At 38.6% G+C, this 25,125-nt stretch overlaps 1 protein-coding gene across 1 annotated transcript in view; it reads right to left on the bottom strand.

The window, feature by feature from the left end:
* The window catches only part of LOC126161362 (farnesol dehydrogenase-like), a 129,246-nt gene that overhangs the window by 64,160 nt on the left and 39,961 nt on the right, over positions 1–25,125 (bottom strand). Inside the window, exon 2 of the mRNA XM_049917131.1 lies at positions 1,368–1,530. Within this exon, the coding sequence (XP_049773088.1) occupies positions 1,368–1,530 (163 nt within the window). The remainder of the gene's footprint in view (positions 1–1,367; positions 1,531–25,125) is intronic.

The raw sequence follows: 25,125 nt of genomic DNA, 5'->3' as shown, positions 1-25,125 counted from the left end.
CTGGGAGTCACCTCAGATTCTTCACAGGTAAGAGCTAACACAGAGGTTTACCAGCACTCATTCATTCTATGTGCCATTCATGTGATCTACTCTACACAAGTCCATGTAAAATGTTTCAGCTATCAACAAAGTGAGGGGACCTAGTCTGTGTTCTATCGTACTGTGCTGGTTATAAATACATTTTTGGATGTACTAGTCTCGTAAAAATGATGTCATTCTTCAATTTGTTCCTCATTTCCAATTTTTATGACTGGATATTGCTAATATACATTTCTGTACATCAAGTCACTGAGTGCATACAGAGAGAACAGCATTACTCCATCAGCACAATATTTCAGTACTTTGGTGGACAAACTTTTATATTCAAGAGCAGACACACAATAATTATTCGAAACTAGACATCAGTGGGAATACACTAGATAAAACTTTATGAGTCCAATTTATTAATCTACAGCTAGTCAGTGGGCTAAAATGAGACCAAGTGGGTAAAATAATGAAATTCAAATAAATATTTTTCTGCAGAAGTTAGAAGTGAAAAAAAAGTGTAAAGTTATTAACAGAACATCCTGCAATGTCCACATGAAAAAGCCTGAGATAAAATTATTTATTTTACTTATTGTCAATAACAAAAATCAATTTCTGAGTAGGTTATCTGAAAGATACTTAAACACAATCCAGTTAACAAAAATGACCACACAGACCATGTCTTCTTCTCTAACATTTAGAGCAATATTTCTTGTGCAAAGGTCTTTAATGCATTGTCCACAGAAACGTGACAAGAAACTGGTACTAATTGGAAATTCCAAAGTAAATGAAAAGTCTGCATTATTAGACATTCCTTCTGAAAATTTTACACATCTACATTCAAGGATTCACAATCTCTGTTAGTAGTATTACAATGGCAACACGCACAGTCTTCCACTATCACCAGGATGTGGACAACTATCTTCATAATTGACAATTATCAGTGTAGTCATATACATACTAACCAAGCAAAAAGTAGTGGCAGTTGCTTAGTACATAAGGAAAAGCAGTAGCTTTTTTAAAGTAGCATTTCTTTGTTAATTTTTTTATGTTCATCAGAAGTTCTTTGGAGCACCAGATTAATGATAGTTACTTATACATACATTTTACAGAGCTAGTAAAAAAATGTAAGCTGGGTCCACTTCTTAATTTATTTCTTGATTTGTCCTGAATAAATAAAAAAATCTGTATTGGCATTTAATGAATACATAGAACATGTTTTCGATTATGGATGATAACAATACTGTCCTTAAGTAAATTTCCTTTCATGAAAAGTGAGAGTGAGAGTTAGGTCATTGACTTGTTTGATGCAGATATTAAAACAGATACACTGGAATTATTACCTGTGAGATCTGAGTATCCTAAAACTCCAGCATTATTAATTAATATATCAACTCCACCAACATTCTCATTTATCCATTTAAAAGCTTTCAGAATATCTTCTTCTTGTCTTACATCACCTCCTACAGCATACAGTTTCCCAGGTGCACCTTTGATTTCCAGGGCCTACAACAGATATATTTATTAAGTCATAGTATAAAAAACTCCTACAAAAGAAAAATTTTAAAATAGCCCTGAAACTGAAATACATGATAGGAATTTTGCAGTCACAATTCACATTTGTTGAAATCATCCAATGTGAAAGACTTATCAGTGATGAGGACAGGGAGTCAACAACTAAAATTAGATTTAGAAGGCAAACTGAATATAGAGACAGCTCTATAAACAGAAATGAGAAAGTTATATTTCCCAAAATATGTCAGCTCATATAATAAATTCAAAGTTTTTGAAATTATGTAATTATACTCTAAGGAAAAAAAAAAAAAACTATGCAACACGAAGGAATTATCAAATGGGACAAAATTGGTAAGTGTGATGTACATGTGGAGATAGACAAATGATTATAGTTTCAGAAAAATTTGATGATTTATTCAAGAGAAAGAGCTTCACAAACTGAGTAAGTCAAAAACATGTTGGTCCACCTCTGGCCCTTATGGAAGCAGTTATTTGGCTTGGAATTAATTGATAGTCTGTTTAGATGTGCTCCTGATGGATATCATGGCAAGCTGTATTCAATTGGCATGTTAGATAGTCAAAATCCTAACCTGGATGGAGGGCCCTACACATAATGCTCCAAACATTCTCAGTTAGGGAGAGATCCGAAAAGCTTGCTAACCAAAGTAAGGTTTGGAAAGCATGAAGACAAGTAGTAGAAACTCTCTCCATATGCAGGTAAGGCATTAGCTTGCTGAAATGTAAGCCCATGATAGCCTGCCATGAAGGGCAACAAAATGGGTCATCATCAATGCACCGCTGTGCTGTAAGTGTGTTGTGGATGACAACCAAAGGGGTCATGCTATGAAAATAAATGTCACCAACAAGTATAACTCCTGGCTGTTGGGCACACAGTAACAGTCAGGTTAGTATCCCATAGCTGTCCAGGGAGTCTCCAGACACATTTCAACTTGGAATCTCGTTGACACGAATAGAATTGTCTTCGATGATAAGTCCTGCTTTGAAATGGGCCCAATGGCCTATGAAGACATTTCTGGAGATACCCCAGACAGCAGTCAGACACCAACCTGGCTGTTGCCAGCTGGCCCAACAGCCAGGAGTGAAGTTCTGGGATGACATTTCTTTTCATAGCAGCACCCCTTCGGTTGTCATCTGCAGCACCCTTACAGCACAGTGGTATGTCAATGATATTCTGTACCCTATTTATAAGAAATAATATGTTAGACACACTTTACAACAAATATATATACACAAAACGTATAGAAGAAGTCCAAGACACTCCATCAGCAAAGATGAATCACATAGCAAACACATCATAAGAAGCATAGTGTAGAACTGCAATCTTTCAACCATCACCTGTGGAGCACCCCACAGCTCAATTCTGGGCCACCTACATTTTATTATTTTAATTAATAATCTACTTCTTTGTACAAATTACTGTATATTCACCATCTCTGCTTATGACACTATGGTATTTACTGATAATTCATTAGACTAACTTTAGCTGCCAGCTGATACGGTTTCTGGGGTATTGTGAACTCAATTACCATATATGGCCTTTCTGTTAATTTCATCAAAACAAGCTTTATTCAGTTTCACACATCATCTAAAAATGAAGAAATAAGAGAAAAAGTAGGCGACCAGCAGATGGCTAGTGCAGACGCTTCAAAATACCAAGGTTTACACGATACCAAACTAAATTGGTCAGACCACATCCTGTATCTGTGTAAAATATTATGTCCAGAAACTCATGCTTTATACATTATTTCCTCTTATAAAAATATGGAAATTATTAAATTAGCTTATTATGGCTATTTTCAAGCCATTGTGGCATATGGAAACAAATTTTGGGGGAAGTCAGCCATTGGCTAGAAAAGTGCTTTACATACAGAAAAGAGCCAGAATCATGAGTGGAGTCCACACACAGAAATCTTTTTAAGGGAATTCAAATTTTCAGATCCACTATATATCATTGTATTTTTAATTTATTGCCATGATTGTACGTTACTGGCATGTTAAGATTGCATAGCACAGGACATTTTCCTTTCTCTTTTTACAAACTATTTTTTTCATATGTAGCTATATAACTGAAGAAAAATTCCATATTCATGTCAGTAAAATAAAAACCATGATGGACAGTTTCTGTTCATATACTGACATTTCTTTGTGGTAATATTTTATTTATAGTAGTAAAATATTTTAAAATTGTCAGTCCTCATTTTGATGACTCTGTATAGATTCCTTGCCCAGCTCTTCTTAATGACACATGCCAACTGCTCATGAGTTTACTACTTATGTTCTCCTTTCATATGCCATCAGTCATGTACAGCCAAAGTAAAGGTGCCCTCAACTCAAAGATTGTTTTCAACATGACAGTGCTATGCTAGGTATGGTTTTACTAGAGATAGTATGCCCTCTGATGCTTTAACTGACTTACCCAGGGAACCTACAGTTTAGCATAATTTTTCAAGTCAAGAAACGTACTTAGAGGTGGAAGAAGCAATAGGTGACACATAAAAATCATAATTCCAGAAATCTGAATCCACAGTCAGATGCTTAACAACTTTTTATTGAAGATACTCTTTATTTTTCAAGTCTTTATACAAAGTATATAATTTTTCATACAATTACATTTTTAATAACTGTTTAACATTATTACATTATGGACACAATTTTGAACAAGCAGAGAAATTTAAGTACATGGGATCAATTCCATCTGATAAAGGTGAGGTTGAGAAAGAGATTCAGCAAAGAATAATTAATGCTAATAATGCCTTCATTAGTCCCAATAACTTATTCAAGTAATGCTTGGTCTCACAAAACAGCAAGATCAAACTTTACATGGCACTGGTAAAACTGGTTCTGTTATATGGCTGCAAGACATGAGCGACTTCACAAACACTTGGAGAGCACATTTGCGCAGTTGAAAGGAAAGTGCTCAGGAAGATCTATGGGCCTACATTCAACAGAAAGTGGAAGATGGGAAAGAAGGCAAAAAGAGGACCTGTACCAACGTTTTGGGAAAGCTGACATTCGTAGGACCATCAGAGGATGAAAACTCCAGTGGTTGGGACATGTCTTAAGAGCTGGAGACTCTATCCCCAACTGAGTGTTCAATTTCCAACTGATTGGAAGATGTCCAAGAGGTTGCCCAAGGACTACATGGAAAGATAGGGTGATTAGGATGTTGCAGAAGGTAGAATCAACAGCATCCCTGGAAGATGAAATGGACAGAAGAAAAAGGAACAACATCTGCTGGAAATAGCTGCAACTGTGATCAGGACAATGCTCCTTCCTGTGTCATGAATTGTGTTATTGATTTTTGAATAGTGTGTTATTCAGGTTTGTAATGTTTCTTTTGCTTTCTGTCATGGGCCTTTATGGTCTGTTACATACAATAAATGATGATGATGATGACTGTCAATAAATTTTTACATTATACATAAAAATGTGAACACAAGCATTCATAGAATGAAGCCTTTGTAATTTTCGATATGAGGTACTTGCAGAAAGTTAGTTCCATTTTGTGATTAAAAAAAAATGAGTACGTACATAGAAAAACTATTTGCTGGAGAGAAACTACATATGTTAAACTCTCTTTCCACATAACTCTCAATTTTGTAGGCATTTATCATAGCATGGCACAAGTTTTTGTATGCCTTCTTCAAAGGATGTTGCCACCTGCTTTTTCAATCATGTAGTAATGTGTTCTTTGAACTAATCATTGTTGTTGAATTTTGGACCACTATGAACATTTTCAAGTGCAGAAAGAGATGGAAATTGCTAGACAGAGGCCAGGACTGTATGGAGGGTGGTTTTCCAGCCGAAGTCCTATAAGACTTATCATGTAATCCATTGTCTTGAATGTGAGCTTGAGCATTGTCATGGATCAAGAGGATTCCATTTCTAAGCTTTCCATAGGGGTTATTCTGTTTCACATGATACAGTTTCTTAAGCATCTCACATTAGACATCTGTACTGATTGTTTCACCATACACTAAAAAATGCACCAGAAAAATGCAGTCTCTCCCCCAAAAGACTGTATACATGACTGTTCAAGGTGTCCAGACTTGCTCCACTTTAGTCTTTATTGGTGACACAATATGTTTCCATTCCATTGATAGCCATTTCAATTGTGGGGTTTCAAAAATGACTTGATCTCATCCTGGTTACTATCTTGCTTATAAAATCATCACCATATTTGTTGTAATAGGTCAAAAAGTTCAATTCACTGCAATTACAGTATCTATTGTGTTCCTCTGTAAAAGATTTCGGCACCCGCAGAGCACACAGTTTTTTATCATAAACTGTTTCATGAAGAAGTGATTCTGAAATTTGCAGTAAGTTCTTAGAAAGGTTGGTTACTGCAAACCAATGGTTTGTTCACAAGTTCTTCAATTGTGTGAACCAGTTCTTCATTAATGAAACATGGATGGCCACATCATCTGTCATTGTGCACTTGATCATATCCTTCACTGAACTGTTGGACCAATCTCCAATGTAATTGCATTTTCTCCATAAACCTTGCAATTCTGTTGATGAATGTACACTGATGTAGTGTTTTCTACATCCAAAATATGAGTTATAGATCTAATTTCACAAGTAGTCAGAGTTTCAATCAACTTTACCATTCTAAACAAGCATAACAACATGCAGAGGTCTCTAAATGGTGTCATTTCCTTGTCCTTGATTCACAGCATCTGCTGTGCATGTACCAAACTGTGGCTATTGTGGAAAGAAATGCAAACACAAATTACTTCCTTGACATAGCTCGTAATTACACATGGAAATAACTTCTTTTGACTTCTTTTATTTGGGAGACATCGACAGCTGAGAAAAACCTGTTAAAAAACATTGGGATAAATGGGGTTTTGGGGATTTTTTTGTAATGACAGTTAAACAGTCCAGTTTATATTCTTATGATTACATTATTCAAAACACTTTATTCAAAACTCATTCTTACAACTGCTTTATTAGTTGACAAAATTAATAAACTAACCACACAAAAATTGGTAAACCAAATTTTCTTATGTTGTCAGTGAGAGCCCTTCACAGTTATCATAAATCCTCTGTTTAAGCCCATGGTTTTAAATATCATGTAGTATGAAAATTCATGCTTTGTTCAGCACAGGATCCATACCATAAATGTGAGTTTACTTTAGTTCCATGTTTTTGTTGAATTTCCATTTTCTTCCATAGCAGGTAAAATGTATTGAACATTTGTCAAAGAAAATTAAAAATTCATAGTTGTATATTATTAACCTAAAAATTGCAAACAACGTACATATCACTTAACTGCAACAGAAAATAACCTCCTTTATAACTGAGTTAAATAGCAGTAAAATTATTTTCTTATAGGCAAATTTTCAACATCATTGTCTTTGGGACTGGAAGAAAGGCGTCAGCAGAGTTAATAAAGTTTGACAACATAGTATGTGGAGAACAGCAACCTGATGTTTTATTTACATTAAAATGAACAGTTGAGATCACATTAATATTTCTTTATTGGCCGGTTTAAGCTTATATACAAGCCATCTTCAGAATTTCTTGGCCCCCTATGGCTGGTGCTGATGGCCCCTCGGGTTTGTCATGGTAGCCACACGTGTACGATCATGGTTACCACGAGACACCCAAGACATCATCAGCACCAGCCATAAGAGGCCACAAAATTCTGAAGATGGCTTGTATATAAGCTGAAACGGGCCAATAAGGAAACATTAATGTGATCTCGACTGTTCATTTTAATGTAAAAATCAGCAGAGTGGTCAGAGGTAACATGTGATCAAGACAAAATTAAAGCTTTTTGCAAGCAGTGAAATGTTGAAGTCAGTGGCAAAATTGAAAGAATAAAATGTCATCTGAAAAAATGCACTGAGAGAAATTACTTTTCAACTCCTCTGGAATTAGAAACACAAAGTTTACTTCCAGCAACAATAACAGTACTGTATTGGAAATGGACTCTTTCATTGGCCGCTCCAGTTTCAGCAGTATTGGTGGTACACTAATAGTAGCTCATGGCAGTCAAAATTTGGCTTCAACACCACTGAGGAGGAAACAGGCTAGCCTGGGGGAACTTTATAATAAAAACTAATGATCAATGAAAGGAACAACTGGACATATTGTTAGCAAAGTTCTTTTACACTAACAACATAGCCATTATGTAGCTTCAATTCAAGAATAAAAAGACATGATCCAAGTACTGCGACCTGGTTATGTTGGTCCTGACTGCTTCAAATTAAGTGGTATGCAGCTTGATAAAGTTGCAAACAAGGTCGATTCAAATATAAAACTTAAGTTAAAAGATCATAATAGCACATACTACTACAACATGGGTTGTCTAATATAAAGAATGACCCAATTATGACAAACAGTATCCACACAGGGCAACAAGCATTTGTATTAAATACAATTGATTGTGAAGCCAACCAAAAGACAGCTATACAGGGTGTTGCAAAAAGGTACGGCCAAACTTTCAGGAAACATTCCTCACACACAAATAAAGAATAGATGTTATGTGGACATGTGTCCAGAAATGTTTAATTTCCATTTTAGAGCTCATTTTAGTTTCATCAGTATGTACTGTACATCCTCGATTCACCACCAGTTGGCCCAATTGAAGGAAGGTAATGTTGACTTCGGTGATTGTGTTGACATGCGACTCATTGCTCTACAGTACTAGCATCAAGCACATCAGTACATAGCATCAACAGGTTAGTGTTCATCACGAACATGGTTTTGCAGTCAGCGCAATGTTTACAAATGCGGAGTTGGCAGATGACCATTTGATGTATGGATTATTGTGCAATTGTGCAATCACGTCATCAACACAGATTTTCTGTGAACGTTTGGGCAGGCATTGTTGGTGATGTCTTGATTGGGCCCCATGTTCTTCCACCTATGCTCAATGGAGCACGTTATCATGATTTCATATGGGATACTCTACCTGTGCTGCTAGAACATGTGCCTTTACAAGTACGACACAACATGTGGTTCATGCACGATGGAGCTCCTGCACATTTCAGTCGAAGTGTTTGTACGCTTCTCAACAACAGATTCGGTGAGCAATGGATTGGTAGAGGCGGACCAATTCCGTGGCCTCTACGCTCTCCTGACCTCAACCCTCTTGACTTTCATTTATGGGGGCATTTGAAAGCTCTTGTCTACGCAACCCCGGTACCAAATGTAGAGACTCTTCGTGGTTGTATTGTGGACGGCTGTGATACAATACGCCATTCTCCAGGGCTGCATCAGCGCTTCAGGGATTCCATGCGGCAGAGGGTGGATGCATGTATCCTCGCTAACGGAGGACATTTTGAACATTTCCTGTAACAAAGTGTTTGAAGTCACACTGGTACGTTCTGTTGCTGTGTGTTTCCATTCCATGATTAATGTGATTTGAAGAGAAGTAATAAAATGAGCTCTAACATGGAAAGTAAGCATTTCCGGACACATGTCCACATAACATATTTTCTTTCTTTGTGTGTGAGGAATGTTTCCTGAAAGTTTGGCCGTACCTTTTTGGAACACCCTGTATATTGTGTGGAGTCTTTGAAATATTCAACTAAAATGCATGAAGATAATTTTCAGAAAAAATTGCTATTTATGCTGCTAATGAAAACAAAATGTGATAGCTTTTAAAAGAAGACCCACCTGGCTTATTAACATAAGGTTGTTCAGTTCATTGTGTTAATCTACACCTATGAGTTGAAGCACATTGGTGAAGTCTGTAAGTACTTTTGGAAACACCATTGACTACATGGTTGATTGAAGGAAAAGAATGGTCTTATGTCACAGCTCCAAAATTCAACTAGATGGATTTCCTAAGCACCTTTATTGATATTTATTACAAATATGCAGAAATTATAAAAGAGCATTCTGGAGATGTCTCTGCTAACATTATAGAATATTGGATAATGCTATAATTTATAAAGATGCCACTCATCTTTTCTGACAAGTGCCAGATTTTTGGAGTCCTGGACATTCTTCAGGCACACAGCACAAATACTGGCCAGGCTGTCAAACTACAGATTGATCTTTTAGAAAGTCTTAATGCAGAATACTATAACAACTTACTAAAATAATGGAAAGAAAAAGCACTACAATCTTTTCATTAGCTTGTTAATATGTTACATCCAAGATTCGGAGGGAGAAGAGTAACTGCTGAACAAAAAGAAGGTGAACAAAAATGGCTCATAGAGATGCATCCAGTGTGGACTGCAAGTATTATGTCTTTTGGAACTGCCAATTCTGATTATTTTCCTGGCATTATGTTTTCTGATGCAATTACAACAAATTATATCCAAACAAATGGTGGAAGATAATAAAGCCGAAAACAACAAAAAACAGAAACTTACCAACAGTATTTATTACTTTTGCGAAAAGCTTCATTTCTGGCCCTGCCAGCACTCTATCCATTTAATTTACAGTGTAGTCTATTTTGGAATATTCCCACAGGGAAGTTTTGCATGTTTTTAAAATAACATATCCTCTTCTACTTCCTGAAATCCACTGGTACTTATGTCTAGGAGTTATAGAATGATTTGTGTGTGTGCTTTTTTTTTTAGTGTATACTATACATATTCTTTTAGCTTCAGGATACAACCACACATCTGAGCAACAAGTATTTTTTTTCTTATACTGTTAAAATCAGCGCAGGTAATCAATACAACTCTACCTTCTGGCTAGATCCATATTTCTGCCTATGCATTGTGAGCAAATATATGTTCTATCGTGACTTCATTCTGACAATATAAGCATTTGTCAGTGTTATGTAAGTTCAGAGCTTTCAGTTTTGGATTTTTAATATCACATTATTTATTCCCATACACCATGTACTTCTAATAGAGGTATGTAATACACCCATGTAAAAATTCTTCCAAATGCTCTTCCATCAAACTTTTTGTCATTTAATCTTGATGTTACTTATATGTTGCTGACCTTTCTGTGCCCTGTACATCTGAGTCACATTGTAGTTTATTGGTTTGACTGCCTCTTTCAGGTAATTGAACTCAATTAATAACATATGATTAAGTTTGTAATATAATGGTTACGTGTGTTGATAGGTTTCCCTGGGAAAAATGGTGCTTGGGAGTCTGTTAATCTTGCAGCCAGATTAACTGATCACTGTAGAACGACTTTTCTATGACATAACATGCCATCATCATCAGACTACTCTGCCGACTGATGTCTCAGACCAGTGGGTGTGACATATATACTAGTCATCTACCCCCTATACTGACCACATGCGTGGACTGTGCTATGTGTCATCTGTGGTGGTAGTAGTAGTTCGTGCCCGGCAATTGAGTGGTGGTCCACATTCTGTACTCCGCCTTTGCCATGCTCAGTGTTCCATTTCTGCTGCATGTAGAGAATTTTCACTGCTGGAGCCTATGCTTGACTAGGTTGAGATCCATTGCCTTGTTTATGAAGTTCTCATGTAGCTGGATTTTGACAGCCTCCTTGCATACACAGTCCCAATTGTGGGATGCATTTTCAGAACATTTTTGTATCTTCATATTTCATTTTGTTGCTGGTTTCACGGCAATTTTCAACAATTGCTGATTTTGTGGTCTGTTGTAGGTCAGTGTGTCATCAGTATTCCACACACCATTCTTCAATTATGCAAATTGTTTGTCTGACATATGCATCCACACTCACATGGTATGTAATGCACTCCAGATTTCAGTAGATCCCGGTCATATTTTACTGTCCTTAAAAGGGATTTGGTCTTTACTGACAGCATGTACACACATTTGATATTTTGTCTTCATAAAATTCTACCGATATGTCTGTGTATGGAATGAAGGCTATGTTTTTCAGTTCATCTTCATCAGGTGTTGGCTATGATGACGTCTTTTGCATGAAGGCACATAAAATTTGGTGCCCACTGTAGCCATTTTTCTGGAACACATTCCTGAGGCAGTCCATTTCCAGTTCCAGGCTTTATTCATCAGAACCACAAGTGATCTGTGAAACAGGGTGTTTAGCACTTCTTCCCTTGGTGATGGGTGATGACAGCTAGAGCCATGAAGGTACTGGCCCATGTGGGTCTTCTTTCGATAGATGCTGTGTCCCAGTGTTCCGTCCAGTTTTCTATGTACCAGAGCATCCAAGAATGGCAGCTGATCATTTTGCTCCATCTCCATCCACAACAAAATTCAATTCACCATGGAGCATTCTTTGGTCAGTTGGTTGGTGGGTTGGGGGGGGGGGGGAGGAGGGGAACAAATAGGAAGTCAGTTGTGCCCTTTCAAAGAAATCATGCTGGCATTTGCCTGAAGCAATTTAGGGAAATTATCGAAAAACTAAATCAGGATGGTTGGATGCAGGTTTGAACCATTGTCCTCCCAAATGCGAGTCCAGTGTGCCAGCCACTGCACCACATCACTAGGTGGAGCATTCTTTGCCATCAGTTCCTCCAACCAAAGCCACCTTAGTCCCAATATTGAACCCTGCCTCCTCCAGTTCATATCACCATCCAATTGTGATCCTCCCCTGCCTCCCAACCAACAACCCCCTCAGCGCCTTCCAGGAATACCTTGCCTCCAACTTGGCCTTACCAGCCTTCCCCAAGTCCTGTACTAAGGAAACCAACCTTTCAGTAGAAGAATGGACAGCCATACACAGCCTCACAAGAGATCCTCACCTTATCATCCTACCTGCAGATTAGGTTCAAATGGTTCAGATGGCTCTAAGCACTATGGGACTTAACAACTGAGGTCATCAGTCCCATAGACTTAGAACTACTTAAACCTAACTAACCTAAGGACATCACACACATCCATGACCGAGGCAGGATTCAAACCTGAGACCGTAGCAGTAGCGCGGTTCCAGATTGAAGTGCCTAGAACTGCTCGGCCACAGTGGCCAACTGCAGATTAGGGTTCCACCACTGTTGTTATGAATTTCAGTAACTACTTGACAGAAGGCCTCTACCAATTGTCTGGCTACACCACCTATAAACTCTGTCAGAGTGATCCCATCCTAGAAGTCCAACATATTCTCTAATCCCTGCTTAAAGACTCAGTCTCTTCCCAGAACCCAACCCCTGAATCAGTTTACCTTCTCTTCCCCATGCCACAGTGCACACCCACCTTCTATATATTCTCCAAAATCCATAAGCTTACAGTCCTGGATGCTTTGTTGTAGCTGGTTACTGTGCCCCACTGAAAGAACTTTGGCCCTCACTGACCAACACCTTCAAGGAATTGCACTAAATCTAGCCTCCCACATCTAATATGCCAATCACTTCCTTCACCAACTATCTGCCACCCCTCCCCTTTTTACCTCCTGCATTCTGACTCGTCACTGTTGATGCCACTTACCTAAACAGCAACATCCCTCACACCCACCATCTTTCCACTATTGAACACTATCTCTCCCACTGTCCTTCAGACCCCATTCCCACTATCTCATTCCTCATACACATTAACAACTTCATCCTAACACACAACTACTTTTCCTTTGAAGGGAAAGTATACAAATAAATCTGCAGCACAGCCATGTGCACCTGCAGTGCACCCTCCTATGTTAACGTGTTTCAGATATCCAGCGGAAACCTTTCTAGCCTCCCCAAACCCATGCTCTGGTTCAGGTTTGTTGACAACATCTTCATGATCTGGACCCAGGATCATTCCTTCACAACCTCACAACCCAACCCAGTGTGCCGTCTTCCTGGATGTGACCTCCTCCTCTCTGATGGCTCTGTCCACAATAAAACAACCAACAGCACCTGAATTCTGACAGCTATGATCCCTTTAAAAAAAATCCCTTCCTACAGTATTGTCACCTGGGGACAGTGTACCTGGTGTGACAAGCACTGCTTTGCTCAGAATGCTGAATGTTTCACAAAGGCCTTCACAAAGAGGCACTATCCACCCAAACCTAGCCCGCAAACAGATTTCCCATACCATATTCCTCAACACACACACAGTCCCTCTGACATTCCCAAGAACCAGCTACAAAGGAGCATCCCCTTTTCTTTGTTACCCATTATCACCCCAGACTAGAACAGTTTAACTAAATCCTTCATCAGGGCTTTGATTATCTATCATCAGGCCCTCAAATGAGGGACATCCTACCCAAGATTCTTCCCACCCCTTCTAAAGTGGTGTTCCTTCACCCACACAAACTCCACAACATCCTAGTCCATCACTCTTCCACTTCCAATCCAAATCCAGGGACCATATCCCTGTGGAAGATCCAGGTGCAAGACCTGCCAAATCACCAATCCAGCATTTCCTATTCCAGTCCTGCCAAAGGTTTATCCTACACCATCAGAGGCTAGGCCACCTGTAAAAGCAACTATGTTGTATAACATCTCTGCTGCAATCATTGCTCAGCTTTTTATATTGGTACAACTACCCACCAGCTGTCGACCAGGATGAATGCCCCCCACAAAACTGTTGCTGAGAGCAAAATAGACCACCCTGTCATACAACATGCAGCTGAAAATAAATTGCTGCACAGATGGGAGTTACCCTTACAACACAATCTCTGCTCCGGAAATCATCTTGACGTCAACCTACAGTAACCTACTTTCCCCATACCCTCCACCCAACTGCTTCTGCCCCCTCTGTCCTATCAACTCCTCCCAATTCAGATCCCATCACACACATTGTGTGGTGCTCTCTGCCAATGCACTCAATGGTCTCTTACCCTTCTCTGCTCCCCTCCTTTCCACTCCCCTTTTCACACCCTCTTCTCTCCGCCACAGCCTCGATATGCTGCACCTGGCAGCCTTGTCATGCTATCTGTAGTCCCTGCATGCTCAAACATGCAGCACTGATCCCTCTTCCCCATCCATACCCTGCTATTACTCCAACTCCCATGCCTCACTCCAAATTGTTGCTCCCATTCTACCCATTTAAGTTGCATTCTGGTCAGAGACAGTGGTCCCAAGTGTGTGAGGTGTGTTTAGTTGTGCAATTTTTTTTTTTCCTTTTCTGAAGAAGGCTTTGTCTGAAAGCTTAGTCTGTAACAGTTTTCTTGTTGTTGTGCCTGCCTGCAGCTCAACATGTCATCTTTATGATGATTCACAATATATCCTTTTTGTAATCACTGGTATTCCAACTTGGACATTCCACTGTTTGATTACGTCTTACTATTATACAATCAGTAAGAAAACAGTTCAAGTGGATACTTAATGAACTCTCGACTCTGTCAATTTAATTAATACTATACTGAACAGCTCTGTGAACACCATGTCATAACCTTGTTTCAAGAAACACTCGTTTTTGGATCATCCCATCATCTGATGACCTGATAAGTAAACAAAAGTTCCTTTTTACATATTATGTATGTTACAAGAGTCTTACAATGGTCATTACATAAAACAACAGTCCAGAGTAATAAAATGCAAACTTCTGATACATACCATAGAATATGTATGTACAACACAACTTTCATATACCAGTCATGTATTGTCAATTGAATCTTAAGCTTCATCAATTAAACACTTAATGCCAACAAGAAATCTAAGAGGCATAAGGCTAGAACTGTTGTGTCAAGCTGGACTATCTGCACCGCAGAAGGCATAATGTTCACTGGATGGTGTTGGAGCACAGCCGAGTGCCACGACTTTGTGTGGCACTCTTTATGTGAAAAGTACTGGTCAAGCGAACAACTTAGCACGCATGTATATAAAACATGGACTCAGTCCACAGTCCAGATCACAGGCAATTTTTGCATGGAATTTATTGCAAAACATTACAGAAAAAAAATTGTCTGTATTCATAACAAATAATCGCAAAAGTTATGGAAATCCTTTATAAAAAAGCTTACACATCAGATGTTAACTTGTTTGTCTAATTTACAAATACAATTTTAAAATAAGACCAAAGCACATATTAAGTTTATAGATAAAATGCCAGGAACTGCTTACTTTACAAAGTGGAATACACTGCTCACGTCAGATCAGTGCAATTGGTTTATTGTTTCATGAAGGTATTTCAGGTTTAACAACAAGGGGCTTTGAAAAGACACTGAACTAAATCATATGTAACTGAAGTGACTCAGGAAGTTAACTGTCTTATTCATTTCGATCAAAAAATAACCCATCAAATATTCTGAAAAACCAGTTCTGGCTAAATGCCAAATGTTCATTAGGCCCGTATCAAACAGTCGGGATCTGAACAGTTGTTAATGCAAAGTTCTAATACCTCAAATACATCTAAATTACCATCCGTATTCTCAACGTTCAACAAAGTATGTAAATTTTCTTTCTATTAGCTTATGGTTATGGACTCATAGATGAGCTCCCAGGGTGCTGTCATTGCTTGTGCTGTCATGTTGCCTAACCATTTTCTACTATCTCTACCCACCTGCCCAAACTAGTAGCAGCTGCATGACCAGCATTTAATCTTATATACCCTCAAATAAGAAAATTTATTTGGGAAGGGGGAGGGAGTACCCCAAACTATGGTGCAGAAGTTGCCCAAACTTTCTATTTCTCCGGAAACCTACCTGTATGTTATGTTTTCTGAAAGTATTTGCAATATTTTCTGATAATGAGCCATAATATGGCACAGATCTGTATTTCTTATCAACACCTATTAAAGAATTTTTAATTTTTATTTTCCTGAACACTTTTTCCCCTAGCTTTCTAATATCACTTTCCCCGTGGCTATTTTCTGTGCCTATCTGAATAATGATGTCCATTTCTCTATTCTTATCCTCCTCCTCTAACCGAAACCCAGTGAGCCTGGGAAAACATTGAGTTAAAAATGTTCCTTTCTGTGATTGTGTATGGCATGAATCTGCTATAATAATCATGTCAGAAGCTGTTGTCTCTGAAAGATGATGCGTAAACGGCTTGAACCTACTCTCATCATACGTAGGTCAAGAAAACTGAGTGAACTGTTTTGTTCCAGTTCTTTCATAAAAGTTATATTAACATTCAAGGAATTTAAGGCAACATTCAACTCACCAGTTTCTTCTATACCACCACTGAAGGCTATGAAAATATCTATGAACCTCTTATACAACATGATTTTCTTACACAGATCACTATTAATTTGAAGGGAAATTTTTTTCTCTATTCTTCATAAAAATCTCCTGATATAATAGAAGTTAAATGCTAACTGCAATTTGGCAGTACTTATTTCTGAGAAGTTAAATAATATTATTAATTAATTAGTAATTTATTAATATTGCAAGGAACATTTTCTGTGAATGATTTATTTTATTTTTGCAAGCCTCAAAGTTACAGGAAGTCTTTATAGAATCTTTTAATGGGAAGTTATAGTTGATTTTGTAACAAGTTTGAAAATACTTCATGTAAGGAAAGGTTTTTACACTATTACTGTAAATTTGTGGAAATTTTTACATGTGTATACTCTTTACCAATCTCAGGCGGTATTTGAGTTAGTTGACCGTCACCATCTATGCTTTTCTCCTGCCAAACTCTCTCTCTATCATGAAGATAACTAAAGAAATTGTGTCATTAAATAATTTTTAATCCATTCTGATTCATTCACATATCTACTGACAAAAAGCAAGCAAGGTCAAGAGCAGAGATTACATACAACAGATTTGTTGAACTTCTTTCTCAATGGAAATGATTTTTATGTGGAGTTAGTAAACTGCACAGTAGGTTCAAGAATCTTTAGGAAACAAATACAATTAGTCAAAGTCATACCACAGATGCAGAACTAAAGACACTACAGCATAGTAATCAAAGTGGAAATATTGCAGGATATGTTTTGGAAACACTGATAATTTGAGACATCACTAATTCAATACACAGAAACGCAAGAAATAAAAATTCTAAACAACATATTTGACCCAACCTGCTAGAATCTGGATGAAAATGAACGTTCAGGAATTGTACCAGCATACTGAAAAATATCTGACACTTTCAGGAAGAGAGTATTAAAATTTTTGGTCACACTCAGAATGAATTACGACAGACTCGCCAAAATAATTATTGTCATCGCAAAAAAAGTGAAACTGAAAGGTACCTGAGGAAACTGAAATCACAGATGACATGATACACGATGCATTCAGAACACTTGTCAAGATTCATCAGTTTACAGACAAACCAATAAGAACAGTGGATAGAACAGTGGATGAGAAACTTCAGCGAAACATGGAAGAGATTTTAGGAGAAGACGAATGCAAACTCTTCAACTGCACTCCTCAACTATGCATAAAAAATAAAAAATAAAGAAAAAGGGGCAGCTAGAGAGCTTTTGTGAGGCTAGGCAGATTCAAGTGGAGATTCGTTTTCCAATGACACAAGGATATAATGTAAAAAACATTGATAGTTTCACTTTAGATCCAACTATCTTCACTACTGAAGATGTAGAAGCCACAGTCAATGGTTTATCTGTCCATTGTGATAAAGCAGTTGCCATAAAATATACTGGTCAGTTCAGGTCATAGAATAAAATTATTGTATCAGAGAATGAAAACAAAAGCTTGGTCATTGTGTTTAGACACAAATACAGGAACAATCCTGAGAAGACAGTGTAGATGAAAGTTTTAATTTCTTCTTAAACATATTTCTGCACCACATATGAAAGTAAAATTAAACAATAAATTAAAAGTAGGGAAAAGATTAAGATTAAATGATCTGGTATTCTGAAGTGAAAGACTTCACAACATATGAAAGTAAAATTAAACAATAAATCAAAAGCAGGGGAAAAGATTCAGATTAAATGATCCAGTATTCTGAAGACTTCACAAAAAATCAAAATCAATTTGGAGAATTATTAAACAAATACAGTGCTGGAAATGAGACTGAGTTCTAGAAAACAATAAATCAAAAGTAGGGAAAAGATTAAGATTAAATGATCTGGTATTCTGAAGTGAAAGACTTCACAACATATGAAAGTAAAATTAAACAATAAATCAAAAGCAGGGAAAAAGATTCAGATTAAATGATCCAGTATTCTGAAGACTTCACAAAAAATCAAAATCAATTTGGAGAATTATTAAACAAATACAGTGCTGGAAATGAGACTCAGTTCTAGAAAACAGGTGTGACATAAATGATGACACACTGAAATCAATGTTTACAAAATTGTACTATTACTTTCTCACCATGAAATAAACATTGTTCCTACTAATAAATAAGCAAATACAGATGTATTACATTTACTTTGGCAGACAGTGCTCCACCACCATGTATTAGCTTCAAAAATACAATCTTTGGTGAATACAACATTCAATAGGTCACTAAGAAGTAATATAACTGGTCACTTTGATGGTGTTTATGCCACAGTAGTAAATTCTTAAGTTGACTTTGTAGGACTACCCTGAAGCTATATTTGTAATTGTTCAGTGATTAGGGGGATATTATCTGACAGACTTAAATATGCTGTGTAACACACATTTATAAAGTTGAAGGTAAGCAAACCATCTCTACTTACAGAAAAATTTCATTCTTACCAGTCTTTTCTAACGTTACTGATGATACATCCAATTATGGAATAGTACAGCTGTCCTCAGCTGGAAGGATAGTTAGCGCACTGCCATACTTTACTAGACACTGCCCTATTCAAATTGGTAGGCCCTTGGTTTTCCCTGACTTTTGAACTGACTCACTCAGTTATAATGAGACATACAATTTAATGTGCATTGTTTATCATGGTGCTACCTTTCCATTTTATTAGGGATGAAAGCAATAAATGACAGCAAATGTATAAGTCTAACTGAGGACTGAATGGTTCAGACTGTTTTTACTAATTCTACAAATGTAACAAAAATTAACCATATTGCCAAACTGTCATTCAAAATTTACTATCTTTTAAACTTTAAATAGTAATATTGTGAGGAGGACAGATTGTTAATTGGCAGATAGAGAAAGTGTTGAGTTCCAAACAGGTGCAATGAAAACACTTGTAAATGTTTAACTCAGTTATTGTCAGCAATCTGACCACAACAGCTGGAGACAGTGGTCACATATTTGTGAATAAAGGCCTTTTGGCTGAAAGCTCAAATGTTTAGAGTCTTAACATTGTGCCTGTCTGTGACTCAATGCTTCCTCTAGGTGGTAAGTAGCAATCTACCCCTTTCTTAATATTGTTGTTATTACATCTTAAGGCTTGCCGTTCTTTTTTTTTTTTTTGGGGGGGGGGGGGGGGGGGGGGCGCCCTACTCAGGAAATGGTTCTGAAATTATTTAAAACAGTTTACTTAAACTTTATATATCTTGTGAGACTTACCAAACAAAAGCGCTGGCAGGTCGATAGACACACAAACAAACACGAACATACACACAAAATTCTAGCTTTCGCAACAAACGGTTGCTTCGTCAGGAAAGAGGGAAGGAGAGGGAAAGATGAAAGGATGTGGGTTTTAAGGGAGAGGGTAAGGAGTCATTCCAATCCCGGGAGCGGAAAGACTTAACTTAGGGGAAAAAAAGGACAGGTATACATAGACTCGCACACACACCCATATCCAACCGCACATACACAGACACAAGCAGACATTTGTAAAGGCAAAGAGTTTGGGCAGAGATGTCAGTTGAGGCGGAAGTACAGAGGCAAAGATGTTGTTGAAAGACAGGTGAGGTATGAGCGGCAGCAAATTGAAATTAGAAATTAGCGGAGATTGAGGCCTGGCGGATAGCGAGAAGAGAGGATATGCTGAAGGTCAAGTTCCCATCTCTGGAGTTCTGACAGGTTGGTGTTAGTGGGAAGTATCCAAATAACCCGGACGGTGTAACACTGTGCCACGATGTGCTGGCCGTGCACCAAGGCATGTTTAGCCACAGGGTGATCCTCATTACCAACAAACACTGTCTGCCTGTGTCCATTCATGCGAATGGACAGTTTGTTGCTGGTCATTCCCACATAGAAGGCTTCACAGTGTAGGCAGGTCAGTTGGTAAATCACGTGGGTGCTTTCACACGTGGCTCTGCCTTTGATCGTGTACACCTTCTGGGTTACAGGACTGGAGTAGGTGGTGGTGGGAGGGTGCATGGGACAGATTTTACACCGGGGGTGGTTACAAGGGTAGGAGCCAGAGGGTAGGGAAGGTGATTTGGGGATTTCATAGGGATGAACTAAGAGGTTAGGAGGTTGGTGGACGGCGGAAAGACACTAGGTGGAGGGGGAGGATTTCATGAAGGATGGATCTCATTTCAGGGCAGGATTTGAGGAAGTCGTATCCCTGCTGGAGAGCCACATTCAGAATCTGATCCAGTCCCGGAAAGTATCCTGTCACAAGTGGGGCACTTTTGGGGTTCTTCTGTGGAAGGTTCTGGGTTTGAGGAGATGAGGAAGTGGCTCTGGTTATTTGCTTCTGTACCAGGTCGGGAGGGTAGTTACGGGATGCAAAAGCTGTTTTCAGGTTGTTGGTGTAATGGTTCAAGGATTCCGGACTGGAGCAGATTCGTCTGCCACAATGACCTAGGCTGTAGGGAAGGGACCATTTGATGTGGAATGGGTGGCAGCTGTCATAATGGAGGTACTGTTGCTTGTTGGTGGGTTTGATGTGGATGGACGTGTGAAGCTGACAATTGGACAGGTGGAGGTCAACGTCAAGGAAAGTGGCAAGGGATTTAGAGTAGGACCAGGTGAATCTGATGGAACCGAAGGAGTTGAGGTTGGAGTGGAAATTCTGGAGTTTTTCTTCACTGTGAGTCCAGACCATGAAAATGTCATCAATAAATCTGTACCAAACTTTGGGTTGGCAGGCCTGGGTAACCAAGAAGGCTTCCTCTAAGCGACCCATGAATAGGTTGGCGTACAAGGGGGCCATCCTGGTACCCATGGCTGTTCCCTTTAATTGTTGGTATGTCTGGCCTTCGAAAGTGAAGAAGTTGTGGGTCAGGATGAAGCTGGCTAAGGTAACGAGGAAAGAGGTTTTAGGTAGGGTGGCAGGTGATCGGCGTGAAAGGAAGTGCTCCATCGCAGCGAGGCCCTGGACATTCGGAATATTTGTGTATAAGGAAGTGGCATCAATGGTTACAAGGATGGTTTCCGGGGGTAACAGACTGGGTAGGGATTCCAGGCGTTCGAGAAAGTGGTTGGTGTCTTTGATGAAGGATGGGAGACTGCATGTGATGGGTTGATATATAGATATATTTTTTCCACGTGGAACGTTTCCCTCTATTATATTCATTACTTAAACTTTATTTATTCAGTTCTTTTTTCACTAAACATTACTTTTTTCACAAATGATGTTCATATCTAGCAGTGTTATATGAAAATGTAGCCTCTTGCAGGACACTGCCGATCACTGTTATTCCCATCTTCATCTTTAAAAAACTTCTTATGTTTGATGAAGCACTCTACATTTAGCCAATTTTATGTGGCTTTTAAAATCACTCTTTCATTTAAGTGCAACAGAAAATTCACCACCACATAGTGTGCAATAAGCAAGTTCATTTTTACTGTCATCACACAAATTAAAAAAAATTGTCTTCGTATTACACGTTAACATTAAAGGCACACGTTCTTTTGTCCAATGGTAAACAATGATACAAAAGACAAACAGACATAAATTGATCAAAAACTTATGGAGAAGACACATCACACACAAAAACAACGAACACATTGCCCCGTTGTGTTGCCAAATGCCCAAGTGAAATAATATGGTAGAACTGTTAGCCTTATCTCCCCATCAATGTCTGTGTTTGCACCACGGTCAGCTGAGCGAAGCACAACTATAAAAGAAGGTTTAAAAATGTTATGTAAACACATAAGTCTACGATTTTAAAAACAATCCTTGCCAGAGATGAAATTCTCAAACACTGGACATTTGGGCAGGGCTGTTCAGGCTAGTTCTGGACAAAGGGTAGGCCTATCCATCCTGAGCTTTACATTGTTTGAACTTTAAATTCTTATTTGATATGAAGCAGAGGATAGCTTTCATGTAATTTCTTCACCCCGCTGCTTTAACTCCTGGACTGTTGTACCACTAATATCATCCACTTTTTAAAATTATTGTAATGTACAGAAACATTATCCTATTTTATAATTGCCAACTTCAGCATCATTATGCAACCAGCAGAAAAATGCTCTTATTGGAGCACAAAAAAGACTAACATGCCCCTGTTTTGAAAGACTGTGACTGAAAAGTGGAGTATCAGCTGCCTCGTTCTACCTCCCTCAGCACGTTTACAAATATTCCCAAAAGTTTTTGCACACAAACGTATCTGCGGTCTTTTTAACATGAAACTTACAGCTCACTCCTGCAAACTCTCCTAACTGTAAGTCACTCACACCACTTGTCCACTGCTGTAAGTCACTCGTACCCAACTACTCCTACTTGCCCATTTTCACTCATTCATGCAGCCCAACTTATCATCCTTAACTGTTTGTGTCACTTTAACTGTCACTGCCCCCTGTCTCACAGCCAGCCTCCTTCATTCCTTTCTACTACTACTGTCTCGTCTCACTGTCACTGTCTCTCTCGTGTTCTCTCTTAATGCTACTGTCTCATTCATTCTTACCCACTGCCACTGTCTCTCCTCACTGACACTACCTCTCTTTTCCTGCTCATCATTGTCATAGACTCTTGCCTTTCATTATCACTGGCTCTCACCCACTTCCACTTTCTCCTCCTCTTTATTCCTCTATCGCTGGCACTGCCTCCTTCACTCTTTCCCTAGCACTGTTCTGTCACTATGGACTGTTTTCAACTGTTATCGAGTCCCTCTCTTTCTCTCAAACTGCCATTGTCTCCTTTGCTCTTTCTATACCACAACCACTGCCTACTATCTTCCAGTAGTTATTACATATCTGTCTCCCACTGTCACACACTCCTTTTCTCTCGGTATATACTGCAAATATGCTCACATACCAACATTTCTCTAAAATATTTATACTGCTAAAGAAGGTAAAATGAGGCAGTTGATATGCCACTTTTCAGTCAGAGTCATTTGAAACAGGAACACATTAGCCTTTTTTGTGATCCAATTGGAACCTTTTTCAGCTGGTTCTCTTCTTTTCCCTTATGACAGCAGGGCATGTCACTCATATGAAAAGACTTTATGGGTCAATAAACTACTGATAGTTTACTTATGTGGAAGTGAAATAATGCAAAACTATATTATTTTACAGGTCAGACCAGATTTTACGTCCACAAAAATTTTGCACGTGCTTCAGTACAACAACATTCTGTCTTCAGGACCCTTCTGGTGATAACAGAGGCACTTTACAGCATATTTCCCCATGCTACATCACTTTATGAATGTTTCCATCTCACATTGGATATTATGTGCACAAGTTACATGTACAGGGTTATTACAAATGATTGAAGCGATTTCACAGCTCTACAATAACTTTATTATTTGAGATATTTTCACAATGCTTTGCACACACATACAAAAACTCAAAAAGTTTTTTAAGGCATTCACAAATGTTCGATATGTGCCCCTTTAGTGATTCGGCAGACATCAAGCTGATAATCAAGTTCCTCTCACACTCGGCGCAGCATGTCCCCATCAATGAGTTCGAAAGCATTGTTCATGCGAGCTCGCAGTTCTGGCACGTTTCTTGGTAGAGGAGGTTTAAACACTGAATCTTTCACATCACTATGCGTGAAACTTGCCCACACACGTTCAACCGTTTCTTCGCTCACTGCAGGCCGACCCGTTGATTTCCCCTTACAGAGGCATCCAGAAGCTTTAAACTGCGCATACCATCGCCGAATGGAGTTAGCAGATGGTGGATCTTTGTTGAACTTCGTCCTGAAGTGTCGTTGCACTGTTATGACTGACTGATGTGAGTGCATTTCAAGCACGACATACGATTTCTCGGCTCCTGTCGCCATTTTGTCTCACTGCGCTCTCGAGCGCTCTGGCGGCAGAAACCTGAAGTGCGGCTTCAGTCGAACAAAACTTTATGAGTTTTTCTATGTATCTGTAGTGTGTCGTGACCATATGTCAATGAATGGAGCTACAGTGAATTTATGAAATCGCTTCAATCATTTGTAATAGCCCTGTACAAGTAGGATAACATTGAACCTCTGTATCTTGAAAACAGATAGAAATATCACGAAAATTTTCAAGCTTGTTCCAGATCATAATCTCAGGAATATATTGTAAAAATTACAGCCATTTGCTGTGCATAGCCATCTTGGAAATTTGTGCCTTGGCTTTGGTACCCCAAAACCATGTTTTTTGGGTTTTCTCAGGAACAACCCATAAACTAAATGGTGCATCCGTAAGCTCCTTAAGACACACCACAGACCACAATTAATGCAAAAATGACCAACTGCTTGACTCAATTTGCCTAAGCTGGAGGAAGTGTGTAATATTCAAACTTTGACCGTATACTCAAGGATAATTACAGGAAGATGAAACATCTGTTGGGCATGCAAATAGCTCCTAGTCCGAGATCTATACAACACACTTGAGCCTACACTTTTATCACCAACAGAACCCTGTGATAGGAGCCGTGGAAAAAGCCCGTTTTTATGCACAGTGTTTCTAAGCATATTAGGTAGCGCATGCTGTTGCATGCACACTGATTGACTAGTGTTAAGGAAAGTCTCAAAGGTGTTGAAAGAAAAATGACACACTGCTTTGCTCCAGCCATGCTATGGAAAGTACCATATATGAACTAACACTTTAATGGTTTAGCAGTTGAGGAATCTGTTGTGATGCAGGAAGTGAAAAATACATATGGTTATA

The sequence above is a fragment of the Schistocerca cancellata genome, chromosome 2 (assembly GCF_023864275.1).
Source record: "Schistocerca cancellata isolate TAMUIC-IGC-003103 chromosome 2, iqSchCanc2.1, whole genome shotgun sequence".
NCBI lineage: Eukaryota > Metazoa > Arthropoda > Insecta > Orthoptera > Acrididae > Schistocerca > Schistocerca cancellata.
This window is presented reverse-complemented; position numbering and strand designations above follow the sequence as displayed.